We start from the raw sequence: 13,151 nt of genomic DNA, 5'->3' as shown, positions 1-13,151 counted from the left end.
AGAGAACAAAACCAAACATACTAACAAAATAAAATAAATAGAATAGATATGTACAAGTAAAATAAATAAATAAATAAATAGAGTAATAAATATGTACAAACATATATACATATATACAGGTGCTGTGGGGAAGGGAAAGAGGTAAGATGGGGGGATGGAGAGGGGGACGAGGGGGAGAGGAAGGAAGGGGCTCAGTATATCTCCCTTGACTTGTCCCATTATCTGAACTTTGAAATATTCATATTTTGTGTTTTTAAAAGGAAGTCATGATTCATCTGAAGCTCAAGAATTATGATCGAACAACTTGGCATCCAAGCTTTACTCAGGGCCTGAAGTGTTCACTTTAGAATTGTTTTGGTTTGCAGGTCTTCGGTGTGGATGACAGTCAAGATTATAACAGGCCCATTATCATTGAGAACCAGAAAGATTTGGTAAAAGACTGGGCTCTAATTTCCGCGTCAGTTGCCCTGGAAGAAAGAAAACCACCGATTTCATCTGGATTTCTCGATTCAGAGGTAAAATGTTCTTCCCATTGAGGGAACCTTTTCCTCCCAGTGAATAGTTTGTTTTTAATCCTAAATTTTTGTCTCTTAAGTAACTAAACTGGTGTTTTAGTCCCCTTTCCACAACTTCCTCTTTATATTCCACGTTGCTCTCGCCCCTCAGGAAGGCCGTTCGACCGGAAGCAAACGCTGGGTATCACAGTGGGCTAGCTTGGCCGCTAATCACACGAAACACGACCAGGACGAGCAGAGACTGGAGTTGCGTGCATCCGCTCTTCTTGAAAACGGTATTTGAAATAGCAGTTATTGGACCTAGTTTGTCAGGAGTGAGTTACCCCCCTTTAGAAAGCAAGTGTTCAACAGGCTGGATGGAAGGGAAGCTGGCTCAGAAACCAGCTAGGGTGATGCAGAGGAAGAACTGGCAGGGAAGCAGCATGGCCTCGTGGTTAGAGCACGGGCCTGGGAATCAGGAGGACCTGGTTCTAATCCCATCTGTGGGATTAGAAGTGAAGTCATTTCACTTCTCTGGGCCTCAGTTACCTCATCTGGAAAATGGGGATTAAGACTGTGAGGCCCAGGTGGGGCGTAGACCTGATTAGCTTGTGTCTACCCCAGCACTTAGAGCAGTGCCTGACGCATAGTAAGCACTTAACAAATACCATTCGAAAAAACCAAAAAACAGAAGGGTGACTAGAATCATGGTCAATCAGTCTTGTTCAGTGAGTGTTTCCTCCGCTCAGGGCTCTGTATTAAGGATTGAAACATACAGTAGAGTTGGTAGACGTGATTCCTGCCTGGAGGAGTTTACAATCTAATGGGGCAGGGGACAGACACAAATAAATTGTAGGTATGGGGAGACAACCAAGTTTAAAGATATTTTACATTAAGGGCTAATTCGGGAGAGGAAGCAGTGTGTCCCTACCTGCCTTGGGGGTGAGTTCTCAAGGGCATAGGTGTCGTAGTAAGGCGGGGAATGGAGGAGATGAGAGGTTAATCAGGGAAGGCTTCCTGGAAGAGGTGTGATTTTAATAGGGCTTTGAAGATGGAGAGAGAAGTGGTCTGTGGACGTGGAAGGAGCGAGAGACGAGAGTGAGGGAAATGGTGAGTTGGAATGGAGAGGAGTGCAGATAAATTAGAGGGGAAGGTGCATTAAAGCTGATGGTCCTGGGCTGTTACCAGCAGTAGTGGGAAAGTTAGGGGACGGAGAGGAATTGCGAGGGAAAATGAGTTTAGTTTTGGAGACATCGAGCTTGAAGTTTCAACGGGACACACAAGTCGAGATGTCCCACGGGCAGGAGGAGAGGCAAGATGACAGGGGAAAGAGGCCGAGCCTGGAGAGGTAGATTTGGGAATCATCCGCGTAGAGATGTTGAAGCCAAGCCGAAGCCCTGGGAATGGATGAGAGTGGTGTGGGTGTAGTTTGAGAATTGAATAGCAAGAGATGCAGAATTGAACCCTGAGGGGGACCTTCACAGTTTGGAGGTGGGAGGCAGAGAAGGAGGAGGAGCCCATGAAAGAGACTGAGAATGAGCGGCCAAAGAGATAGGAGGAGAACCAGGAGGGACAGTGTCAGTGCTGCCAAGATTAGATAATGTTTCCAGTTGAAGGGGTCAGGCCGTAGCATCTCATTGTCACCTCCAGTATAATCCCAGGGTTCATTCTTTCCCAATGTTAATTTGAAATCAATTCCTTTTAGTTCTTGTGTATTTAAAAAGTGCTGTGTTAATTATTCTGCTACCCAAAGTAAGAGGAATACTTACCATTAATGTGGTATCAGCCATCTACTAAAAAATTTTCAAGTTTTGATATTACCATAATTCCCTGGGGGGATCAAAGCAATTCGCTGATGAGGGCAAACGGTATTATCCTCATTTTACAGCTGAGGAAATTCAGGCAGAAAGGTTAAGTGACTTGCCAAAAGAATCAATTATAAAATTGTCAGGCATTAGAGGTGTGAGAATTGAAATTCTACCACAGTGTTCTGAAAAATGATGGTTCAGTTGACCTCATTACCCTCCTCCCATTACATCATGTTTCAAGACAATTTGGAAGCATTAAGCTGAGGTAGAAAGTTTCCCCACACCCAACCTACTTTTCAATATTTTGTAATTTATACAGCCTTAACGTCGGGTCGAAATGGCTCTAAAGAGGTCAGCTAATCCATCCCCCTGCCTCTGGGCAACACTGCACCGAAACCATTGGGAAAATGGGAGTCTGTTTGTAAAGAATTCTAGAGAGTGAAAGCTTGCAGCCTCACTGAATGAGCCATATCACCACTCCAGCATCAGGATCATCCTTATCTTAACCCCAGACCATTTCCTCTTGTTCAGCTTTCAGTGGTTACAGAGAGCAACAGAGAATAGGGGGTAATGATGCCCAGAGGCAGGGGGATGGACTGGCTGAGCTCATCTACCAGTAACAAATTGTACTGCAGCTTTCTCCTTTCAGATTGAAAACTCCCAGTTCTTTTCCCCATGCATTTTGTTGTCTCCTTTCTGGCTCTCCTCCGAATTCTCTCAGAGCTTACCAAGTCCTTATTTTAGTTTGGACTCCAAATCATCATCATCATCATCAATCGTATTTATTGAGCACTTACTATGTGCAGAGCACTGTACTAAGCGCTTGGGAAGTCCAAGTCGGCAACGTCTAGAGACAGTCCCTACCCAACAGTGGGCTCACAGTCTAAAAGGGGGAGACAGAGAACAAAGCCAAACGTACTAGCAAAATAAAATAAATAGAATAGATATGTACAAATAAAATAAATAAATAAATAATAGAGTAAAAAATATGTACAAACATATATACATCCAAATCAGACGCAAGTGTCGAATCTAGTGTGTAGGTTACCTCTAAGCATCAATAATAATAATAATAATAATAATGGTATTTAGGCGCTTACTATGTGCAAAGCACTGTTCTAAGTGCTGGGGGGATACAAGACAATCAGATTGTCCCACGTGGGGCTCACAATCTTAATCCCCATTTTACAGATGAGGTAACTAAGGCACAGAGAAGTTAAGTGACTTGCCCAAAGTCACACAGCTGACAATTTGTGGAGCTAGGATTTGAACCCATGACTTCTGACTCCAAAGCCTGTGCTCTTTTCACTGAGCCATGCTGCTTCTCTATCGATGTGAGATATATATATATATATATATATATAATAATAATACTAATGGTGCTTGTTAAGTGCTTACCATGTGCCAAGCACTGTTCCAAACACTGGAGTAGATACAAGTTAATCAGGTTGGACACAGTCCCTGTCCCACATGGGGCTCACACTCTTTTCCCCATTTTTACAGGTGAGGTAACTGAGGCACAGAGAAGTGAAGTGACTTGCCCAGGGTCACACAGCAGACATGTGGCAGAGCCAGGATTAGAACCCAGGTCTTCCTGACTCCCAGGCCCGAGCTGTATCCACTAAGCCGTGTTGCTTCACATACGCGCGTGCATGCACACACCCACACACGCACGCAAGTATGCTTCCAAGCATTTTCATCATCAGTGGTATTTATTGAGCACTTACTGTGTGCAGAGCACTGTACTAAGCATAATTAGATGGTGTCTAATTCCCATCTGTGGATTTTTCCCAGCGCTCAGTACAGTGCTCTGCACACAGTAAGCACTTAATAAATACTACTGTTACCAGTACAAGCATCCCTAAAAGGGATGCCGTCAGATTAAAATACTGCTGTTACTAAGTGCTTGGGAGAGTACAACAGAGCTGGTAGACACATTTTCTTTTTGACTCAAAAGCTTCGTTGCTCAACTGTGGTCAGCTCGAAGTTCCCTATGACCCCTACGTCTTTTCCTGGCGTTCTTGAACAGAGCTAGGCATCCTCTCCTTCTCACCTTCAACTCGGTTAAAACGATCCCTCGCAACGGCGCGTGGCTCGTCGCCGATCTCTCCATGTCGTTTCTTCCCCCACAGAGGCCGACATCCGCGAATCCGGCATCTCAGTGCGGAGTACCGGTTCGACCGCTTCCCTGGCCAGCCAAGGGGAGAGGAAGAGTCGGACCCTTCCTCAGCTTCCAAATGAGGAGAAACCTCCTGAGAGTCCCAGGGGAAAGACCGTGTCCCAGAGATCGGAGATCGGGGAGAAACAGGACACGGAACTTCAGGAGAAAGAAGCGCCCACTCAGAGGGAGAAACCACCGGATGGTGACCCCAGATCACTCGGGAGAGTGAACAGGACAGTGAATGGCCGGGCCCTAAAAAGTGGCGGAGACCACAGGCTTCCGTTCCTGGCGGGCAGCTGCTCTCCTGCGAGAGAGAAAAACGAAACGGGCAGGGAAGAGTTCACGGTAAAGCAGGCGCTCGCCAGGATTCACCAGCAGGAGCAGAGGGAACAGGCCCAGCGGGCCCCGACCGCATTAGCTTCCATCAGACTCGCCTCCGGTTCGGATAGAAGCCGGGAGGAATCTCCGCGGCAGAGTCCCCACGCTCAAGACAAAATCCCTGGACCCGCTGTAGGCAAAGGAGAGAGGGCAGCCCAGCTGGAGGGAAAGAGAAGAAAAACAGAGGAGATTTTAAAGAGCCAAACCCCAAAAGGACTGAGCGGGGACAAGAAAGACTCCTCCAAGCCGTTAGTGAGACAAGGGAGCTTCACCATAGAGAAACCAAGCACAAACGTCCCCATAGAACTCATTCCTCACATTAATAAACAAACCACCACTCCCCCGTCGCTCGCCCTGACTCCCGCGAGCCGATTGCGGGAGAGAAGCGACTCCGTGGACACTGACTCCAGCATGGATACCACCCTCATTTTGAAAGACACAGAAGCCGTCATGGCCTTCCTCGAAGCCAAACTCCGCGAAGAGAACAAGGCGGACGAAGGCCCCGAGACGCCGAGCTACAACCGGGACAACTCCATCTCCCCCGAGTCGGACGTGGACACGGCCAGCACCATCAGTCTGGTCACCGGCGACGCGGAAAGGAAATCGACCCAAAAGCGAAAGAGCTTCACCAGCCTGTACAAAGACCGGTGCTCGGCCGGGTCCCCGTCCAAAGACGGCCCCAAATCGTCCTCCTCCAGCGCCCGCGAGAAGATAGAGAAGAAGACGAAAAGCCGGTCCGGCGACGCCGGGTCGAGGGCCGAGGGCCGCAAACTCCGCCAGCCCTCGGTGGATCTGACGGACGACGACCAGACGTCCAGCGTGCCCCACTCGGCCATCTCGGACGTCATGTCGTCGGACCAGGAGACGTACTCGGGCCGACCGCACGGCAGGGCCCCGTTCCCCTGCTCCGACGACGGCGGACCCTCCAAACCGGAGGGCGCCAAGCTGGCCAAGTCCAAGACGTCGCCCGCGACCCCCGGAGCGACCGGCAAATCGACGACCCTTCCGAGGCCGCGGCCCACCAGGACATCGCTCCTCCGCAGAGCCCGGCTGGGCGAAGCCTCGGACAGCGAGCTGGCCGACGCCGACAAGGCCTCGGTGGCCTCCGAGGTGTCCACCACCAGTTCCACGTCCAAGCCGCCGTCGGGGAGAAGGAACGTCTCGAGGATCGACCTGCTGGCTCAGCCGCGGAGGACGAGGCTCGGCTCCCTGTCGGCCCGTAGCGACTCCGAAGCCACGCTGTCCAGGAGCAGCACCTCCCTGCGTGCCCCGGAAGCCCTCATGAGGAGCGGGGCGAGGTTGACGCCATCCGAAAAAATCTCTCCGAGAATCAGAGCCAACAGTATTTCTCGGCTGTCCGACTCGAAGGTCAAAAGTCTGACTTCCACCCATAGCTCGCCCTCAGGTAAACCACATCCCATCTTTTTCAGGGTTCTGGATTTGGTTGGTTTTTGCCACGAATGTGTGTTTTGTTGTTTTTTTTTTACAGTTTCCCCTCCCCTATCCCTCCTTCTCCACCCCAGAAGAATCAGGCTTGCCCAAATCCTAGGCTTGCTGAAAGTAGCTTTTGCAAAAGACCCTCCATTCGTTGGTATTCCAAGTTCTTTTGGAGAAAAAAGAGGAAAACTCAGTTTGAAAAGGTTTTAATCCTTTAACTATTTGCCTTTTTTAAAAGTCAAGTAGCGAAACTTCACTTCAGGATCCAAGTGCAAAGACCTCATTTAAAAGTGATAATGGTGCGGCTTGGAAAATGCATAAAAAGTTCAGTTAGGATTTAGGGTGATTAGAGACATGGGTTAACAATGGGATTACCCAGATTGCGTCAGAAACCAGTTTTGGAACAAACAATGCTTGTTGCTGTTGAACCTTCCACATAGCTAGATTGCTGAAAGAGTTCACCCTGGGATCTACAAGCTCTGGTTGTCATTTTTCTGTGGTATTTGTTGTTAAACATTTACTCCGTGTCAACAACTGGTCTAAATGCTGGTGTAGATACAGGTTTATCAGGTCAGGCACAATCTCCACCCAACATGGGGGTCACAGTCAAAGGAGGGAGAACAGGTTTTGAAATCCCCATTTTCCAGATGAGGAAACTGATTATTTCTGGGCAAGTATGATGTAGCTGAAAGACTGATGTGTGAACCCCACCTCAGAGCTCCCCCCCACCTCCACCCTCACCAATTCTGGGTATGAGGGAAGACTGTTAATCAGTCAACAGAATTTATCAATACTTTTCTCTGTTCTAGGCACTTGAAAGTCATTTGATTCACCTCTGTAGCCACAATGTAGAGAGCATTCGCTTTTTCTGATCCCATTGTTTTATCTCCCTGGCTTCAGGGTGATTTCACTTAAAAGTTGCCCCAGCTCTGGTACGCCTAGCAAGTTCACCTGTCCACTATTGAGGGGTTTGAAATATCTTCAAATGGGTAACACTCCCGCTTGGATGTCAACCATAAAGACATTTATTGCTAGGTTTATGAGTGCCACGTGCATTGAGATCCCAGTTCTTGGGTAAATCTTTTTCCAGGAGCAAGGTGAATCCGAAATACTGTAGACAGTTTTGGGTTTTTTTTTTTTTTTTTACAGAATTTGTTAAGCGCTTACTATGTGCCCGGCACCGTTCTAAGCGCTGGGGTAGATACAAGGTAATCAGGTTGGACACAGTCCGTGTCCCGTGGCCCCATTAAGGCTCACGGTCTTAAGTACCCATTTTACAGATGAGGTAACTGGGGCACAGTTGAACGATTTTCCCAAGGTCACAGAGCAGACAAGTGGAGAGCCGGGATTAGGTTTTTCTGACATCCAGGCCCGTGCTTCATCCACTAGGCTACACTATTGCTCTAGTTTCTTCCCAAATGTTTGTGTGGAGATACTTTGCATGGTAATACAAAGTATTAATATGTTTTGTTTTGTTGTCTGTCTCCCCCTTCTAGACTGTGAGCCCACTGTTGGGTAGGGACTGTCTCTATATGTTGCCAACTTGTACTTCCCAAGCACTTAGTACAGTGCTCTGCACACAGTAAGCGCTCAATAAATACGATTGATTGATTGATTGATTAATACAAAATGTATCCATAATGTAGTAAGTAAGCACTCAATAAATTCCATTAGTTGATATCAGTACATGGGAAAATTTTCCCAGCATTTACAAAGACTTTTTAATGCTTTCTGCTAGTATTTGCTAATCCCATTGCAGCGTACTCTTCCAAGCGCTCTGCACATAGTAATAATAATAATAATAATAATAATGGGATTTATTAAGCGCTTACTATGTGCAGGAGGCCTTCCGCTCCCCCTCCTCCCCCTCCCCACCCCCCAGCCCTACCTCCTTCCCCTCCCCACAGCACCTGTATATATGTTTGTACAGATTTATTACTCTATTTTACTTGTACATTTTTACTATTCTATTTATTTTATTTTGTTAATATGTTTTGTTTTGTTGTCTGTCTCCCCCTTCTAGACTGTGAGCCCGCTGTTGGGTAGGGACTGTCTCTAGATGTTGCCAACTTGTACTTCCCAAGAGCTTAGTACAGTGCTCTGCGCACAGTAAGCACTCAATAAATACGATTGAATGAATGAATGCAAAGCACTGTTCTAAGTGCTGGGAAAGTTACAAGGTGATCAGGTTGTCCCATGGGGGGCTCACAGTCTTAATCCCCATTTTACAGATGAGGGAACTGAGGCACAGGGAAGTTAAGTGACTTGCTCAAAGTCACACAGCTGACAAGTGGCGGAGCCGGGGTTTGAACCCTTGACCTCTGACTCCAAAGCCCACGCTCTTTCCACTGGATACGATTGATTGATTTCTGGGCATATCTCGCCAAAAACAGGTGCCAAAGGAGTTTGAAAAGGTAGTGAAAGTGGTTTATTTGATCCTAATTTCAGTTTCCCTTTTTGGTAGTCTTCAGATTGCGAGTAAATGTGATTTTTAATTAAAACTATTTTTTATTTTATCCTTGGGTTTCACCAGAGGGCGCCTGGCCTGCCTAAAGGATTGTGGGACTAAGCTGTCTTTTTTTGACCGATTCGTTCATTCATTGCACCACATCAAATGCACTTAGGATTTTAGTCATTCCCAAGAAACCTACCAAAACAATATCTGTTACCTAGAAAAATCTTGCTTCTCCAGAAGAAGCTTTTGCTATGGAAACTTTCAGCATTACAATACTGGAAAATCTTTATATTTTCCTCCACCCTCAGTTCTAAAATTTCACGATGGAGGCTCAAAACGTATAACCCTGGCAAGCTGGCCCTCTGAGAATTCTAATATTTTAGAGTTTTTCGATTGCTTTTGCCCCCTTTAATATTTAGAATATCTTTATTTTCTTAACCTAAATGTGAAGGATTATACTGAACAAAATCGATTTTATTCAGCATGATTCTGTTCCAAATTGGTAGTTTGGGACCTTACTCATAAATATTTAGAAGTTGTTTACTCAATTCTTGAGAAGGTGCCTTTTACTTTCACTACATGTATTATGTCTGAATCTTTTAATAACTCTATAGGTGTTTTTTCCAAGTAAAAATAACGCATAAAACAAATTTTAAAATGGCCACTTTGTATCCGTTTTCATACTCCCTGTAAATCAGGTAAAATTAGTTACCCAGTTGGTCTTTCAGAGCTAAACGTAGTGGACAGTTTTTAATTTCATCCTTTCAGATCTTCTGTCAGCCTCCATTTCGCCACATAACCCCACATTTGCTTTTCAGAGCCCCTAACAAACACCCCTGTCCTTAAATTGCTTTAGACTTAGCCCATTCCCCAGATCTGCTTTACTGTATTGGCTCTGCTGTTCATTTCTGTTCCTCACTTTTCTCAGATGATTCTCAGCGCCTTCATTGATTCAACAACTAAATAGCAGTCTAGACACCGGAGATTAACATTGTCATAGAACACCCATCCACACTGGGTTCTGGAAAGACCTGAGCAGGCATTAGAAGGGATATCATTATAAGGGGGTACTTCAAGAGTAGCAGCAGCCTGAATCAATCAATCGATCAGTGGTATTTATTGAGCGCTTACTATATGCAGAGCCCTGCTCTTGGGTGAGTGGGATACAGGAGAATTAGCAAATACTTTCCCTGCCCTCAACGAGCTTACATCTTAGAAGGAGCTAGCAGTCAAGAGTCAGTGATTCTTGCCCTTGGGCTAAGACATCCCGAGCATTGCAGCCATCGAACCAAAAGTCTGACAGGGCTACTTTTTTATTTAGAGGAGTAAAAGTTATGCTGATCCCCACAGATGACCTCGAGCGTTTATCATCTCTTGACTAGGATGTATAAAATGGGGTTTACTTCCTGAGTGGACTTAACTGATTGTCCCCAGATGGTGGCAAACTCAACAGGATGGAGATGAGAATTTGGTGGTTCCCTCATCGGACTGGCAGCCTTGGAAGTTTTGAGGAAGAGCCACAGAGAGGCTCCCCATTGTCACCGGATTAGCTTTGGGCCTTTCTGTCACCACCTAGCCTAGGCTCCAAAGAACTCAATCACGGAGCTGAATCAGACCTGTGGAGGCAGCTTAATAGCAGAATAAACAATCAATCCTATTTATTGAGTACTTACTATATGCAGAGCACTGTACTAAGCGCTTGGGAGAGTACAATGTGGTGGGCCCATTCCCTGCCCGCTAGAATCCAGCATCAGACACCTAGTACAGTGCTCAAGGGCTTAGTTCAGTGCTCTGCATTCGATAAGTGCTCAATAAAACCACTGATTGACTGACTGAACCCTCCCAGCCGCCAAATGACCACTCACTCAGTCAATCATGTTTGTTGAGCGCTCTTTCTGTGTTCAGAGTACCGTACTAGCTCTCGGACGAGTATAACACAGCAGAGTTGATAGACACATTCCCTGCCTACAGAGAGCTTACAGTCTGGAGGACCACAGAGTATATTGGGAAGTGGGCTAGTCTAGACTTCAGAGGCAGTAGACTGGAGTAAGCGAAACCCCTGCTAGAGTGTAAATCCCTATAATTAATAAAGAAAATTGAAATTCCCTACTGGAAGAGCCATGAACTGTCACTGCATGTGATCATGAGGATCAATCGCTGACTTCTTTCCAGTTTTCCAATGACTTGAGAAAATCGAATGCCTTCCTCCTGGAAGTCTGCCCATTTTATAATGGTCATCATTCATTAAATTGTTTTCTTCCTTTTCCACTTTGCCACATTAAAGAAAACCCCTCCAAATCTCCTTTTTATATCCAGAGGAGCAAGCTCCTATGTTCATTTGGATTCTGGTATTTGCGAGAATTTTTATTATTAACCCTACTTTTTGAGGGCAAACACCTCCTTATTTTTAAGGTCGGCTGGCCCCCAACTTTCTTCTACTGTGAGTCCTATGGCAGCATAAATTCAGTGGAAGAGTGATGGTCTTTGCTTGAGTTCTGCCGTCCCCCATTTTTGTATGCTTTTGTTTATTTTCCCCCATGTGTTTCCAGTGTCAGAGCAGCAGTGCTATGCAGTGAAGATACTTTTTACCATTGTTGTGTTATTTACCTTGTAAAAAGATTTATTCCAACCATAGCATAACAGGATGTTGAATGACAGAGGTAATGTTTTTTCTGCCACAAATGCATAATTTCTCCTGCAGGAATTATGCAATTTTTTTTTAATGTCAGGGGGAGCGGGGGAGTGGGTTATCACCGTCTCCATCCTGGCAGTTGTTTTGGCATGTGGAAATCTTTCCGCCCATATGTCTGTCTTGTCATTATCATGTTAAAAATCCACGCTTAAGTGAAGAAAATTATGTGACTGAAAAGTGATTGACAACCCAAGTCCATTTTTATGAATTGAGCTTGCTTAGTGGTGTATCATTAGTGGAATTGTTCACATGATTGTTTATTCACCACTGTACAAGTGACACTCTGCCATGTCTTATTAATCATTCATCATTGTAAATATCACAGAAATGTTCATCTCTTTGGGGCCATTGAAACCGACAAGTGGGTTTTGTGAGGTCCTGAGATGTAGTTATCGAACAGTCGTGTGTTTTGTGTGCTTGGAGTGGTGTTTCTGAAGTTGTGATTTGTATGTTTTTTCTCTTAAACGATATTATAATAATTCTTTTTCAATAATTAAACTAATTTAGTAAATTCAAGATGGAGGCGCTTTCCTACTGATTATGCTTCCACCTCAGAAGATGAATTTGGATCAAACCGTAATTCCCCTAAACATACCCGTCTACGTACTTCTCCAGCCCTGAAAACCCCTCGACTGCAGAGCACAGGAGCAGCAATGCAAAGTAACTCTTCGTTCAAGCATCGGATCAAAGAGCAAGAAGATTACATCCGAGACTGGACAGCTCACCGCGAAGAAATAGCGAGGTTGGTTTTAAGTCGATAACTTCTGGCGCAGGGCGTTTTTAACGAACGTATACACTGCACAGTAAGTGGCAGGGCATTCTCAACTGATTATGCCAAGGGAAGCGAGGCCACGGATAAACGAGATTTGCAGATAATCTGAAAAATTCACTTCAGTCATTAGTTTCAATCTTCGCCCCACAACTCCATCCTACTGTGAGCTGTTGGTTTTATTGTTATATTGTACTCTGTCAGCAGTCAAAATCAGCAAAAGTTCTGACAAACACCTCCATCTTCTTTGCCCTTCTGAGGTTGAATGGGAAGTATTATACAGCAGACTAGTTAGTGGACTGTGGTTTTAAATTGCTACTAATACCCAACAGCCTTTTTATTCATTCCATCTTCATAGAAAGGAGAGCTGTCCACCAGTTAGAGGTCGAGTCCTTTTTAATGTTTGTCTATTTCATAAATATGCACGTATACATTCATGAAATGCCATGTGATTCTCAAAGACAACGCAAGCCTCACTCAGGGGTCTATGGCCGAACACACATTTCGTGATTTTTCTTCTTTTTCCTTCCCAAATGGCTAGTCACAGTTGAAAACCCGCCATAGTCCCATGAGCAGGTATTTAAATAACACTGGTGTAGCTTTTCTAGGTCTTGAGGCTTTAAAATGTATTAAGTACATTTTGCTGAACATTCATATGAAAGACAAACAGTGGCAAGGAGTGAAGTGATTAACTAGTCAGCACAACTAAGGGATACTCATAAGTTCACCAGACATTAATCCAAGGAAGAACATATTTTAAGGCACCGTGTATTGCAAAATAAAAATTGAGGGAATGTTTCCATTAAAGGTGCCTGGTGCTTTCGCGTCCAGAAATATATGTGCTGGCAGTGTGCTAACAGCAAGAGCAGTTTCATTTAGAGAATCGTTGGCAGGATAAAATTTTCTTCATAACGAATAAAGTCCTTAGGCACAGTCTTCGAGTCTCTCACTTCCGGC

General features: G+C 45.2%; 1 protein-coding gene across 7 annotated transcripts in view; it reads left to right on the top strand.

Annotated features, from left to right (window-relative positions):
* Positions 1 to 13,151, top strand: part of CEP170 (centrosomal protein 170) — a 97,100-nt gene that overhangs the window by 65,748 nt on the left and 18,201 nt on the right. For 6 of the 7 annotated variants that reach the window (XM_038760790.1, XM_038760789.1, XM_038760787.1 and 3 more), the window contains 4 exons: positions 366 to 515; positions 667 to 790; positions 4,435 to 6,246; positions 11,933 to 12,167. In XM_038760790.1, the coding sequence (XP_038616718.1) occupies positions 366 to 515; positions 667 to 790; positions 4,435 to 6,246; positions 11,933 to 12,167 (2,321 nt within the window). The remainder of the gene's footprint in view (positions 1 to 365; positions 516 to 666; positions 791 to 4,434; positions 6,247 to 11,932; positions 12,168 to 13,151) is intronic. The other variant, XM_038760791.1, reaches the window with a different exon arrangement.

The sequence above is a fragment of the Tachyglossus aculeatus genome, chromosome 19, assembly GCF_015852505.1.
Source record: "Tachyglossus aculeatus isolate mTacAcu1 chromosome 19, mTacAcu1.pri, whole genome shotgun sequence".
NCBI lineage: Eukaryota > Metazoa > Chordata > Mammalia > Monotremata > Tachyglossidae > Tachyglossus > Tachyglossus aculeatus.
The sequence above is the reverse complement of the archived record's forward strand: the minus strand, read 5'-3'. Positions and strand labels throughout refer to the sequence as shown.